Below are 12282 nucleotides of genomic sequence, written 5' to 3'. Positions count from 1 at the left end.
ATGAGATTTTTTTTGTAGAAAATCATGCAGGACATTCTGTAGACACTGACACCTTCACAAGAAAAATAAGACTGGAAACGGCATAAGCACAAGCCAGAAATTAGAATGCTGTATTCTGAAAACAGTTAAAGATTCTTCCTTTTCCATAAAAATAATAGTCCCTCCTTATTTTCTTTGTGGCTAACATTTACAGACTTGGAGCATGGTGATAAACATAAAGGTTGAATGGCCTCTCCTACAAGTTAGTTGGCATTACAACAGCACAAACAATTGAGATTGAACCAGTAAACCCACAACAGACATGATTCTATGGCAGGGAGGAATGGGCTTCTTCACATTGTTGATCTGCAACACCACTTCTCAAGAAAGTGTAGAAAGCTTTTCAGGTTTTTCAGCTATCAGATGGAAGGTTGTTTCTTTATTCAAAGGTGCTCCCAGTATGCACTGCCCTACAGTTTGATCTTGGAGGTAACAATTGCAGGTATGTCCACGTACATGTTTGCAAGCAAGACGCAGCTCAAAAGCTGAAAGTGAATCTTGGGTGACTCACTAAGGTGAGCTTGGGGCTTGGGTCAAATAAAACCCATTCTGCACCTTTCAGGAAGGTCAGGGTTACTGTGCCAAACAGCACCATTGGCATACAAGATATTTTACGTTTATACATTGCTGAGATGCACTTTGAATCTTGCCCTCCTGTTCAGACAGCCCAGTCCCTTCTCTGGGCCAGTTTAGCTCCCTACCTTTGGACCATATCAGTTCAGTGACCAGTGAAACTCGTGCTAAATGACCAGCCTGCGCTCAGCTCACCCCAGCTAAGGCGGAGCTAAATGCCTCACTGATGTCTAACAAATGCAGCGCATTTGTCACAAATGAGTTATGCTGGGGGAGAGTGGTTGCCTTGATTTTCGTAACAGTTTGTGATTCTGTTTGTCTCAAAATCTGATTCTTTTTCAGGACATGTTTTTGAAAAGTATTGAGAACCTGTTCTCTTAATGCAGAGCAGGGAATATCTCTAGCTACTTCTGAGTTTTGACCAGAATACTTAAAGTACAGAAACTTCTATTCTATACAGGTTAGCAGCATTTCTAAAATGATTATTAAACTGTTGATAGCAAAAAATATTCTTACCAATAAAGCTGCCATTACAGGCCCATGAACAATATAGAGCAAGTGCGTGTCAACACTCATCCAGCAGCTGGAGGAGAAATACACCATTAAAATTTGTTATTAATTTAAATAAAATGTGTTACACAGTTAAATAATGCTAAGTTCCTTCAAAACCAGACATGCTACTCACTTGTCATTGAAGTATTTGGCTCTTGCAACAGCATGAATAGATGCTGGCACTAAAGGAAACCCTGAAACAAAGTTATAGATCAGTCCTGGCATTTTTTTCAGCTTAAATTTCATGTGTCACAAACACTGTATGTCTCTTGTCCACAAAACACATGTATGTGAAATCTCAGCTTTCAGAAAAGAACTGCAATGCCATTGCACTCAGGGCCCTAGCATTACCTCAATGGTGGGGTGCAAAAGCAGCTAACACTCCAGGCAGGCCAAAAGGAGAAGCAAAGGTCACAGGCCATGTTCTCCTGGTTGCTGCTGCAAAGGCTCCCCTGAGGTGCTGCGGCTTGTGCAGGGAAGGTGTGAGCAGGCAGGGTGGGAAGGAGGCAGGAATTGGTCGGTTCTCAGCACAGTATTCCCTCAGGAAAACAGGGACACTTGCTAAAACCATGCAAATCACTGTTGAGCAAGAGACAGACACATTCACTTGCGTGCCAGCTTATGGAGCAATACACAACTGAGTGAGCAGTTGCTGTTCTGGAGCCTACAGCAAAAGAAAATGCTTGGAGCCAGGAATTTTCTGGGGCATGGAGATCTGGGATATGTTCTGCAGGTTTCCAGCCTCTGTGCAGCCAAGCCCACCCCATGCACCTTTATCTCAGCAGGAGTGGAGCTGTGAATACCATAAATCCACATCTCCTGACTTATCTGTGCAGCCTCAGGGGGGGCCACTGCTCTGACAGGGAGCTGACGGGACCAGATTTGCACCGGGCCAAAGGTTCGGAAACATGCCATGCTTAACAAACTGGAAGCCTCAAATTCTTATTTCCAGCCTGACATTAAGAGTGACAATCTGGTCCAGTCCTGTCCATCTTCCTTCAGCTGGCTTGTATGTTGTGTCTCTCTCTAACAGGCTAGAAACCTGGAACTGGGGAGTCTGCACTAAGATACTGACCCCGGTTTGTACAAGCCTGCACATACAGACAGCTGGCCAGCAGGGAGATGATCTACTGCCTTGTCTGTCCTGTGCAGAGAGCTTTGTGGACACCCTTGGTGTTACTGCTGCCCGTTCCCTATGGGGAAACGTCCCCATGGATGTTTCCTCTGAGTTTTGGATATTCTATAATTATAAATAAAAATGTGTGAAAATGTCCTGCTGACACCAGCATTAGTCACAGATGGAAGAATGTGACTTCTTGTTTCTTTGGGTGTTAGGGTTTTCCTAAACACTTTTAGAAGAAACAGAGACTCCTTAGCCAAGTTCTCGGGAAGTCTTACCTCAGACCACAGGCCAGCCAAGGTTGGAGTGAGAATAAGGTCAAAAAAGTATGTAAATAGGACACTCTGCTGTCTTCAGATATCTTTAAACAACAGCTACTTACTCTACAGCCAAAAAAAGTTGTTACTGCAGTTTACATTGGGAGGACAATGTAGCTGTGGGAGAACAAACCGGAGTGCCTTCACCTTTACATCTTGTTTGAAAATGATTACTTGGCCTCTGGCTGCAGAATGCCTTTTTTTGGGTGATGATGCGTGCAACAAAAAGCTCAGGATTGAAAGAAAGGAGCTTCCAGCCTCAGAGTGAGCTTATGGGATTGACAGCTTGAGAAAATCCTTCTGATTTAGAAACGGAGCAAGTCTGGGCCAGCTTTGTTGACAAACAGATTGAAGCGCAATTTTTAAGGGGCCTTTTTGTAATACCAAGAAGTCTTCATTTGAAAGTTCTGGCCTGGGGCATTGAGAGTAGAGCACTTCACATGATGCCAAGGGACCTTTTTCCTTCTGCTAAATGCATTAGCCTAGAATATTTGGCTCAACAAACTCCTAAGTAAATCTTAAGAATGCCACGGAAAGTTTTCATTAGTCATTTACAGGGTAAGAAGCTCATGACTGTCTATGGCTCAGATTTCCAGTTCCAGGCTGGATGGGCTCTTCTAGGGCTAGGTGTTGCTCTTCTCTTGTAACAGGACAAAAGGCAGAGAGGTAGTGAGAAGTGGAGCACCAAGGTCTGTTGGGTCTTGGTGGCACAAAATTAATCTCTCCAGGGGGTCCCACAAACACATGGTGAGCAGCAAGCAATGTAGAAAAGGTCTCACCCCAGCCACCCCAGGAAAAGATATGACATATCCCTTTAGGTCATGTCAGGTCCTTTATAGCACAAACTGGCAATTTTGCTTAATTGTATTTCCAGTTGAATTTGGCAGGCACTCTGTTTCAGCACTGTCCAAATAAATGATTCCCTTTCCACTTCTATGTGGATAAAGGTGCCTGAAGCAGCCAGACAGGGTGGACTCTAGCTGGATGCACACATTTGATACTGTTTTCTTGCCATGAACAAGGGTGATCTCCTGACCCAGTTCAACAATAACAACCGAGAAACAACATTACCAGCAGCACCTCCCAGAGAAGGGGTCACCTGAAAGCATCAGCCTTGAAATACATCTGTCCACGTCAGATCCCATTCAACCATTTCAAACCTTTTGCAGAAGTGTTTTACATTTGTTCAGATTTTATTTTTTTATAAAGCTATTTTAAAAATTTAATTTGTGATTTTTCCAAATAAAATAATCTGGATCTTCTTGCATAGGGATTACTTACAACAATGAATAATGAGTACATTCATCTTGTGTTGTACATTTACCTCGATCTTTTGAATTGCAATTCAAAGCACAGCCTGCTCTGGTTGCTCTGCATTGCCCTTTGGAGAAATGTATCTCACTCCATTGATTAATATAGCTGAATATTAAAGTTAGACTGTGTTGCCTTCATTTAAGAGCTGATGATGTTCCATGCACTTTTAATTTCAAGAGCATGACTGGTCCCTCTCTTCTCAGAAAATATGTGATGCTCATAAAAAAAATGAATGCATGAAAGTGCGAAAGTGAGGCGTTCTTACATGCCTGGAAACTGTTATCTGGCACTACAACCCATATACACCAGAAAATCATGCTGATTTTCTAGACATATAATGTAGGTATCTAGAGAGCACTAAGTCTTATACCATAAGAGCAAAGTAACTTATCAGGCTCTTAAATGAAGATCCAAATAAGGGAAGAACAACTTTCCACTATGCTGTTACTGTTTGTTTAGGACCTGATACCAGATGCCTAACTAGCAGTTGAAGTAATGGTTTTAAAGTTCTTCAGTACGTTCAGAACTGGGTCATTTTCCTCCAATCTAGTTAATTCCTAATTTTTCCTCTCTTAAGCAGTAGGACTATTTTTCATTTTTCTGCTGTAAATTAAATAATGTTGAATGAGCAAAACATCTCCAGAAAGGATGGAAAATGAAGAGTAAATTCAATCTGCTTCATTCTGGGATTGCAAGAGATGAATGCAAGTGAACATCCATAAGTGCAGTGGTCCATCATTTGTTGCTTAGCTGCACCAGTGGTTTTGAGATATGGGGACTGGCTCACCAGAAACTGGAATGAGGCCAGAAATTCACAGTTCCCAAACTGCGAAAAAGCTATTTGTAATGATTTTCTGTCAACACTGATGTGGACTGGATTTAGAACAGTGATTTAAATGTGAAAGAGACGACACTCCACTGTAACATATTGGTTGTATTTATACGACCTTTTATTTCACCAGACAGTCCAAAGGATAAATATATGCTGTTGCTAGTAATTAAAAGGCAAGGGATCCCTTAATGAAAACAGAAGAGATCTGCTTATTTGGAGATGAAGTACTGGAGTGAGTCGTGGTTCCCTGGGCAGTACATGTGCAACTACTTATAGTTTGCATTCATAATGTGCCAGTTTGCAACGTCTCTCATAGAATATCATTGAGATTTGCTTAGAATCATAGAATCATAGAAAGTTTTGGGTCGGAAGGGACCCCTAGAGGTCATCTAGTCCAACCCCCGTGCAGCGAGCAGGGACACCGCTAACTAGATCAGGTTGCTCAGTTGCTTAACTGACACCTGTATGTTTCTCAAAAATGCTTCAGAGATCACTGTTGTTGTTGGAAAAAATCAGTCCTGACAGCAGAGCCCTTATCTGCAGCTGTGTAGGTAAAGTTGAATCTTCTCATTTAAAACAACATCTGCCAAAGTATCTCTGATACTGGATTCAGTTCCAGAGAAATTCTGGTTACTCTTTCTACATTCTGTCTTTTTTTCACTTTGGAAGACATAGAAACTGATTTTCCTCCTTTTCATTCCAGAATAAATATAATTTTATAGGTATTGTAACAGATTAATATATTGCATAAAAAGTGACAAAAATAGAGAAGTTTTGTTCAGACAACAGATGTGTTTGGATAGAAATGTATTTCTCTCCCAAAGTTTTGCTTAATAAAACGTAAGCATTCCTTTCTGCAAATCCCAAGATGCGGTACATAACTGATACTGACTCCTGCTGAATTTTGTAAGTCTCTAGGCCCATCCAAATAAATGCACTCAAACTTAGGACCCATAGGCTATGACCTACTAGTATAAATACATTTCAGGTGGATAAGCGTTAGAAAAATTCAAACATCTGAAAGAATTGACCATCTGCCTACATATTATAACATACATACCCCAGCCCAAGAGGTAATACCAGTGCAAGCGCTGCTCTTCAGCAAACACTGCCACCACAATCAACGTGTGAAGATAAATGCCTTCGCAGAGCATCCAGAAGTAGTTGCAGCCCAACATGTACTGGTGAAAGAACTGCAGTACTTTGCAGCTTAACTGTGAGATAAATGAGATAATGTCACACACTTGACCAGCATTTTGCATTTAAGCAGCAAAGACCCATGTAACTGCTAGGCTATAAGAAAGCAAAGTGGAACAAAAATGCCCAGCTCTTGCTTGGTTTGTTCAGCACTTAGCAGTGACAGGGATTTTAAACTTTTATAAATGAGATGAATAGGGCAAACAACCCTGATAAAACAGAACAAATGTATGATAACAGCACTCCGAAAAGTAGCATGTAAAAAAAGAATCCCCTTCAATAGTCGGTAATCCGACGGATTTCAGAACTGAAACAACCAACTAGCTCTAGGCGTATAAGAAAGGCTGTGAAGAAGACAGTAACTTAGTGCTCCAGTTTGGATGATTTCTTTTACTTTTGACCAAACTTTTCTAAGGTTTGTTCAGCTCTCCCATCTGAGTCAGTCACTCACTCTTTGAACAGCATCTAGCTCTGAACTCACTCCTTTGGGAAGGACAAGTGCTCCTGGCAGTGGAGATATTTTTGGTATGGCATCAGGGGTATTGGCTTCACCTCTACGCGAGAAGACAGAGTTACTTTACTGGTTCCTGCTGGTGGTTCAGATGAAGCTGCAGACATAGACCTTGACAAGAGGCTGTGGCTTCGAGATGCTGGGAAGCAGTGGTCAGACAGCGAAGGGAAGAGTGTCGTGTCTCCTTCCAGAGAGCCAGCTGGTGTGGGACAAGGCCGTTCCTCTTCTGAGAAGTTCTGATGTCCATCTGCCCCCTCAGGGAGGGCAAAGAGGTCCTCCACAGGGGCCTCCACACCACCACCACCCGAGAGGGCCAGGAGGAGTGGGAGCGAGACCCACAGCTCCTGGGGGAGCACCATATGCTGCTTGGAAATCCGAGGTCACAGCAGGAATGCCATAGTGACAGTTGTCATCTGTGGCCTCAGGAAAATATTCCTCTCCCTTAACTTCTGCAGAAGATTTCCAAGCTGATTACCTGGGCTGTAAGAGATGTTTTTAGGATTTAATTTTTCTTTAAACAGACATTTCAGCTGTTTAGAGACTGCACACTCTGCATCTGCCTGGGGGACTTGGACAGCCCCTCTGGACCAGAAAAGGTTGTTAGCCATCCAGCGCACCATGTTTTGTTGCTGAGAAACATTCCCAAAGCAATTGTCCAAACATGTGCATTTAGTTCTGTTTCAATATTTACAGTGCAGCTTGGTGCTCATGCAAATGTAGGAATACTGTCAGGTTAGGATACAGGATTCCAACAGGATTAACCTGAAGGACTAATTTTTACTTTTGGTGATTCATTTTTTCTGCTGACCACATGGGGCAGAGCAGACAGTCACCTTTTTTTCCGTACCACATCTGAACAGTTCTCACAAAGTAGTTTGAAAAGGCTAAAAAAAAAAAAAAAAAAGGGAATAGAAGTATTTACTCCTTTTCCTGTTGGCAAATGTGTTCACTAAGGTTCTTAAATCATCCTGGGCTGTTTTTCACAGGTGTGGATCAATATATTTCCTGACTTGTTCCCTTGCCTGTGCTCGATGCAGCTACGCGGCTGGCCTTTTTCCCTTTCTCCCTTCTTCCCTTACCATCACCTGTCCCCACAAGCGCTGCCTTGATTGACAGGCACTTCCCAAAGTCTGTGCACACATTCAGGTGGCACTCACATCAGCCAGCTATCCCAGCCTCTAAAAAGTCAGAAAACCTTCTGAGGCATCACAGCAGTTTTCCAGACAGGTTTGATAAAATCTGCCGTGTCCTCAGCCCCGTGCTCTCCTGTGGGGATCTCCTCAGAGGAGCTGCAGCTCAGGGGGTCGACCAGAGAGCTCCAGGCATCTTTTGCCTGATGGCTGTGGTGGGAGTGACTTGGGGTGCCTGCAGGATGCACACAGGCTGGTCCTGCTCCCACCAGGGCCAAAGTCACCCCAGCTTTCCATCCAGCCACTGGGGCATTGGGAATGGTCTCACGCTGCAGCACAGCAGCTGGAGGGGAGCAGAGCATGGCTGCAGAGTGCTGCAACAAAATCCACGGTAAGTTCTCAAACCTGTCATTTTAACTTCATGCTTCCAACATTTCACATTGCCAAACTGAGAGGGAGATGACTGCAGAGTATCCTTGGCTGTTCGCACTGCTCACCGACCTTCTGAGCAGAGACTGACCGAACATACCTTTCATTTGAACTGTCAGACTTTTCTGAAACTTCTAACTGTAATTCAAACAAATGCACACGTAGAAAGCACACTGCCTCAGAACTACACATCTAAACTTCATTTACTTCGTTTCCTCAACATCTGTTTCTTTCCCATATCCTCCATGTGAACTGTCACTTGTGGCTTTAAAAGTGAAATCACATACCTATCTTTCTGAGCAATGGCCATGCAGACAGCTCATGACTCTTATGAGGAATTTAATCGCTTCCTATGCAGTGAGTTGAAGAAGTAAGAATACCATTGGCAAAGCATGAAGGATGGGTGTGATCAGTATTTACATCCATGTCACATTAATTTGAGAATGAATTCGAAAAAGTTGGCTTAAAGATGTTAAGCACAACAATGCATTGAGATGAATTATGCTGAATTCATATTAATCAAACTACAGCAAAAATTAGTCTTTGCTTTGGATGAGCTAACAAATGCAACATATTTCATCTGTGGCTAAATGATGCTATGGAAATATTTTCCTACAATAATAGGAGGGTGTCTTTCTTAGGTCAGAGCAGGTAAAAGAGAAGAACCTGTTACTGATGAGAACTGGATTTGTGCATGGTACAAATAAAACACGACAAATGTAACAAACATCTCAGTGTACTGGGAAAGCTGCAGACATAGTAATTTGTATGAAGTGTTTATTCTTACAGAAACAAGTAAAATAAAACTCTAATAGGATACAGAAGCAAACCTTCCACTGCTTCCATGCTTGATAACTGATGGATTCTTAAGATTGAGTTAAAAATAATGTCTAGCGGTTTTGTCTTCTGCTGAAGTCAATTATGTTTCGTTACAAGTTCTTTGAAGCAGAGGGTCTGCCCATGTTCTGTCTTGTACATCGTGCAGCACACTCAAATCCAGGACTCGAAGATTTATCACAGCACCTTCACATGATGAAGGAGGGTAAAATGTCATGAGCTCTCAGTTTATGGGTGTGCAGGTGACTGAAGCTAATGGGTTTTAATTCATAAGCAGGGCAGGCTGAGACGAAATAGCTGGCCCTTCCTAGTGCAGCCCAGTAACTCCGTCGCTCAGGTGGATGTGCCTGTCTCCTAAACAAAGGAACGAACAAATGCTCCTCTTCTCAACAGCCTGGACTCAGACAGCATTCCACTGCACAGGTTGGTGGCTATGCAGCGAGGAAAAGCGATCGAATTACCAGGAAAGCCCCCAAAGCCAGGTAGCCACCTAAGAAAGCAGCTCCTTTCTTGAGGATGGGGGGATGGCCAGAAATGAACCTGGTTTCGGCAGAATGCAGCCTGGCAAGAAACTCCATCTGCGAGCAAGGAGCCTGCCTCCTGTTACTTGTTCTCACTGCACTAATGAACACAAAAGCTGAGGAAAGGTCTTTACAGATCTGCAGGACAGAACCCGAGAAAAAAATCTCTTTTATTGTTAATTTTCCTTCCTCATGAAAGCAACCTGCAATGACCTTAACTTCTGGCTAACTGCTCAGGGTCAAAAGGGGTCAACAGGAATACAGTCAGCTTTATCCTCCTCCTGCAAATCTTGCGAAGAGTCGTGTAACTCTTGTGGACTCCTCCACTGCGATACATAATGAAAGCACTTCAAAAGGATGCTGGAACCATTTAACAGAAAGGAAATAAAATCATTTATTCTTTTACAAGAAGGAGCTAGAACTGGTTTTATGAGATTTTGCAGGATATATTGGTGCATTAGAAATACTTGTTAATGTTCCAGTCCTGCCAAAAGAGTTCCAATGGTCCATCGGCCTATGCAGGACCCTGCAATTGCACAGTAGTGTAATTGGCATGCCACTATCCTCGGCTAATCCAGCAGCCCCTCATCACATGTACTTGTCACTCCTCTGTGAAGACTCTACCTGGTTATCAGTTGATAGCTTATGGACAGAAAACAGCAGCATTAATTGCCATCACTACCCATTAGGGCAAATCAAAACACTCTGAGTACATAAAACCCAGAATACTATCTTCAACAATAACAACAAAATGTAATGTGAAATAAACTGCTAATTGTTTTTGTGCAGGTCTTCCTAGTAATTCAGTCAGAATAAAGAGACTGACTCAATTTTGGCATAGGAAAGTTGTACAGACTCCTGTGTGTCCTCATTCCCCCAATGCTTTCCCGGGTGAAGGGACTCAGGCTGGCGAGTTAGGAGGTCTGTGTTTTACACCAGTCCTTGCCAGCTCTGGAGAGCCTGCCCTACGGAAAGCGAGGGTGGGATAGCCCCTTGGTGTGCTCAATGAAACCTCTCTTTTCAAATGCTCGCTATCCATTTAAAAGCCCCTGACTGACATTTCAGGGAAATAAGTTGTTAAGAATAGGCCAGCCAAGGTGATTAATTTTAAACCAAGCCAGCTACATGGGTCATCACTACAGCTGTGCATTTCTTTGTTTACAGGGAAATAAACATATTTGACCTCACCGAGGACCAGCTAGTGTGGTTCCTCTTCACCTCTGGGAACCTCCCCAGGGCACGGCAGCAAAGGGCTCTCCTTGAGGAGAGTTTGTACTCCTTGCCACGGAGGCCAGACATGATTTATTCAAATTAAGTTTGAAGGCAATACAATATATTCTCAGACATTCTTAACTTAGCATTTTAAAGGAGTAGCTTGAAGTTTGATTACTGATCTGCCTTACACGTTGGTTTGTTTGTTTTTTTATCTGGCTATTAGAACACTATTCCATGAAAATATTCTTAAATTCCAAGTACCCATATGGTACACAAATAAGCAATAAAATTACTTTCCAAAGCAAGACAGTGCTAAGTATTGTAGCTGTAAATCACTGGCTATCAGAACGTCATAGCATTATACAATATATCTACTGTGAGTCATTCATTAAACTGTGTTCCAGTCAGAAACCTGGCACACAGGGACTCAGACTAAGATTAATGTTTTAATACACTTTCAAACCATTTACAGAACAAAATGTACACAGTTGCTCAGAGGGATGCTAGGTTTTGTGTTACAAGCAAGCAAAATATGAAATTAAATAGTGGGGGATATTTTTAACAGCATCTGTGTCCATGCCTATGCTGTAGCGAAGCAGTCAGCCCAGAATTAGGCATTCTGGATGGGAATTAATATGGCTACACCTGCGCTTCTTTGAGTCCCTGCTGCCATCATGATTGCTCTCCTGGGTTGCAGCTCTGAACTCTGGGCTGAGGGGTTCCCATGGCCCATCCAGCACGGCCACCGGCCCCTCGCCGGCGGGGGGAACCTTGGGAAGCAGCACATAGGGTGCGAGGCAGAGCAGAATGCAGCCCCATCACCCCTGACAAGATTGTCTGAGCTGGGGTTGCTGGAGGGAGGCAGCTTTTCAGGAAGGCATCGTAAATATGAGCCTGACTGATGGAGGAGGGCAGAGAGGTCACAGAGGGGGCCCGAGGAGGAGAAAACAGCGGCAGGCAGGGTAGCCTAAAAAAACAGTACAAGGACTACTCGACCTGCAATTCATTGAGACTAGAAACCGTCAGAGTGCTCACAGGGTCTGCTGTCATCTTCTCCCAGTGGTGGAAGGCAACTCCCAATGAAAGGGGGTAAGAGCTTAAGTTATTCCAGGCACCTCTCCTCTTCCATCACACCTGAGTAAGAGTCAGTGGGAAAAGGAGGATGGAAAAAGGCAGAGGTTACACAAAGATACATTCCTGCGGTGCCTTGACTGATTTTGCAGCCCTGGGCATGTTGTTGTTGTGCCATGAGCTAGGCTAGTTTAAGCCTACATGGAGTACATCTAATAGCTGATTGTACTTGTGCTTAGGTTTGAGGTGTAAGATCTAGGCCTACAAAGGCTTTTCCTAGGGACTAGGTACACATATAACTGATGACATGGATATAGCCACTCCATGATTCAGCTAAATGCTCCAGGAATTTTCTAATGATACGACAGATTTGTGAGACTAAATATGGACACCAAAGCTGTCTCTCCTGTAGTCAAAAGATAACAAGCCAATACAGGTAATAGAGATTACAGCAAAAATTACCTTATCCTAAATGAGATATCTAAAATAAAACAGACGGATTGTGCCTTGAATGTGCCTCTGTCTATCTTTAGCTATAAAAAGTAGCGTGCGGTGACTAGCTCAGCTGTACTTATCTACAATACAGGTGCCCAAATGTAAGACATACCTGACCTTAAATGCCTG

At 43.1% G+C, this 12282-nt stretch overlaps 1 protein-coding gene across 2 annotated transcripts in view; it reads right to left on the bottom strand.

The window, feature by feature from the left end:
• Positions 1-12282, bottom strand: part of CALCR (calcitonin receptor) — a 195248-nt gene that overhangs the window by 28399 nt on the left and 154567 nt on the right. For both annotated transcript variants that reach the window (XM_075419331.1, XM_075419329.1), the window contains exons 8-10: positions 5808-5961; positions 1298-1358; positions 1129-1195 (exon numbers count right to left, since the gene is read on the bottom strand). In XM_075419331.1, the coding sequence (XP_075275446.1) occupies positions 1129-1195; positions 1298-1358; positions 5808-5961 (282 nt within the window). The remainder of the gene's footprint in view (positions 1-1128; positions 1196-1297; positions 1359-5807; positions 5962-12282) is intronic.

The sequence above is a fragment of the Opisthocomus hoazin genome, chromosome 4 (assembly GCF_030867145.1).
Source record: "Opisthocomus hoazin isolate bOpiHoa1 chromosome 4, bOpiHoa1.hap1, whole genome shotgun sequence".
Taxonomy (NCBI): domain Eukaryota; kingdom Metazoa; phylum Chordata; class Aves; order Opisthocomiformes; family Opisthocomidae; genus Opisthocomus; species Opisthocomus hoazin.
The sequence above is the reverse complement of the archived record's forward strand: the minus strand, read 5'-3'. Positions and strand labels throughout refer to the sequence as shown.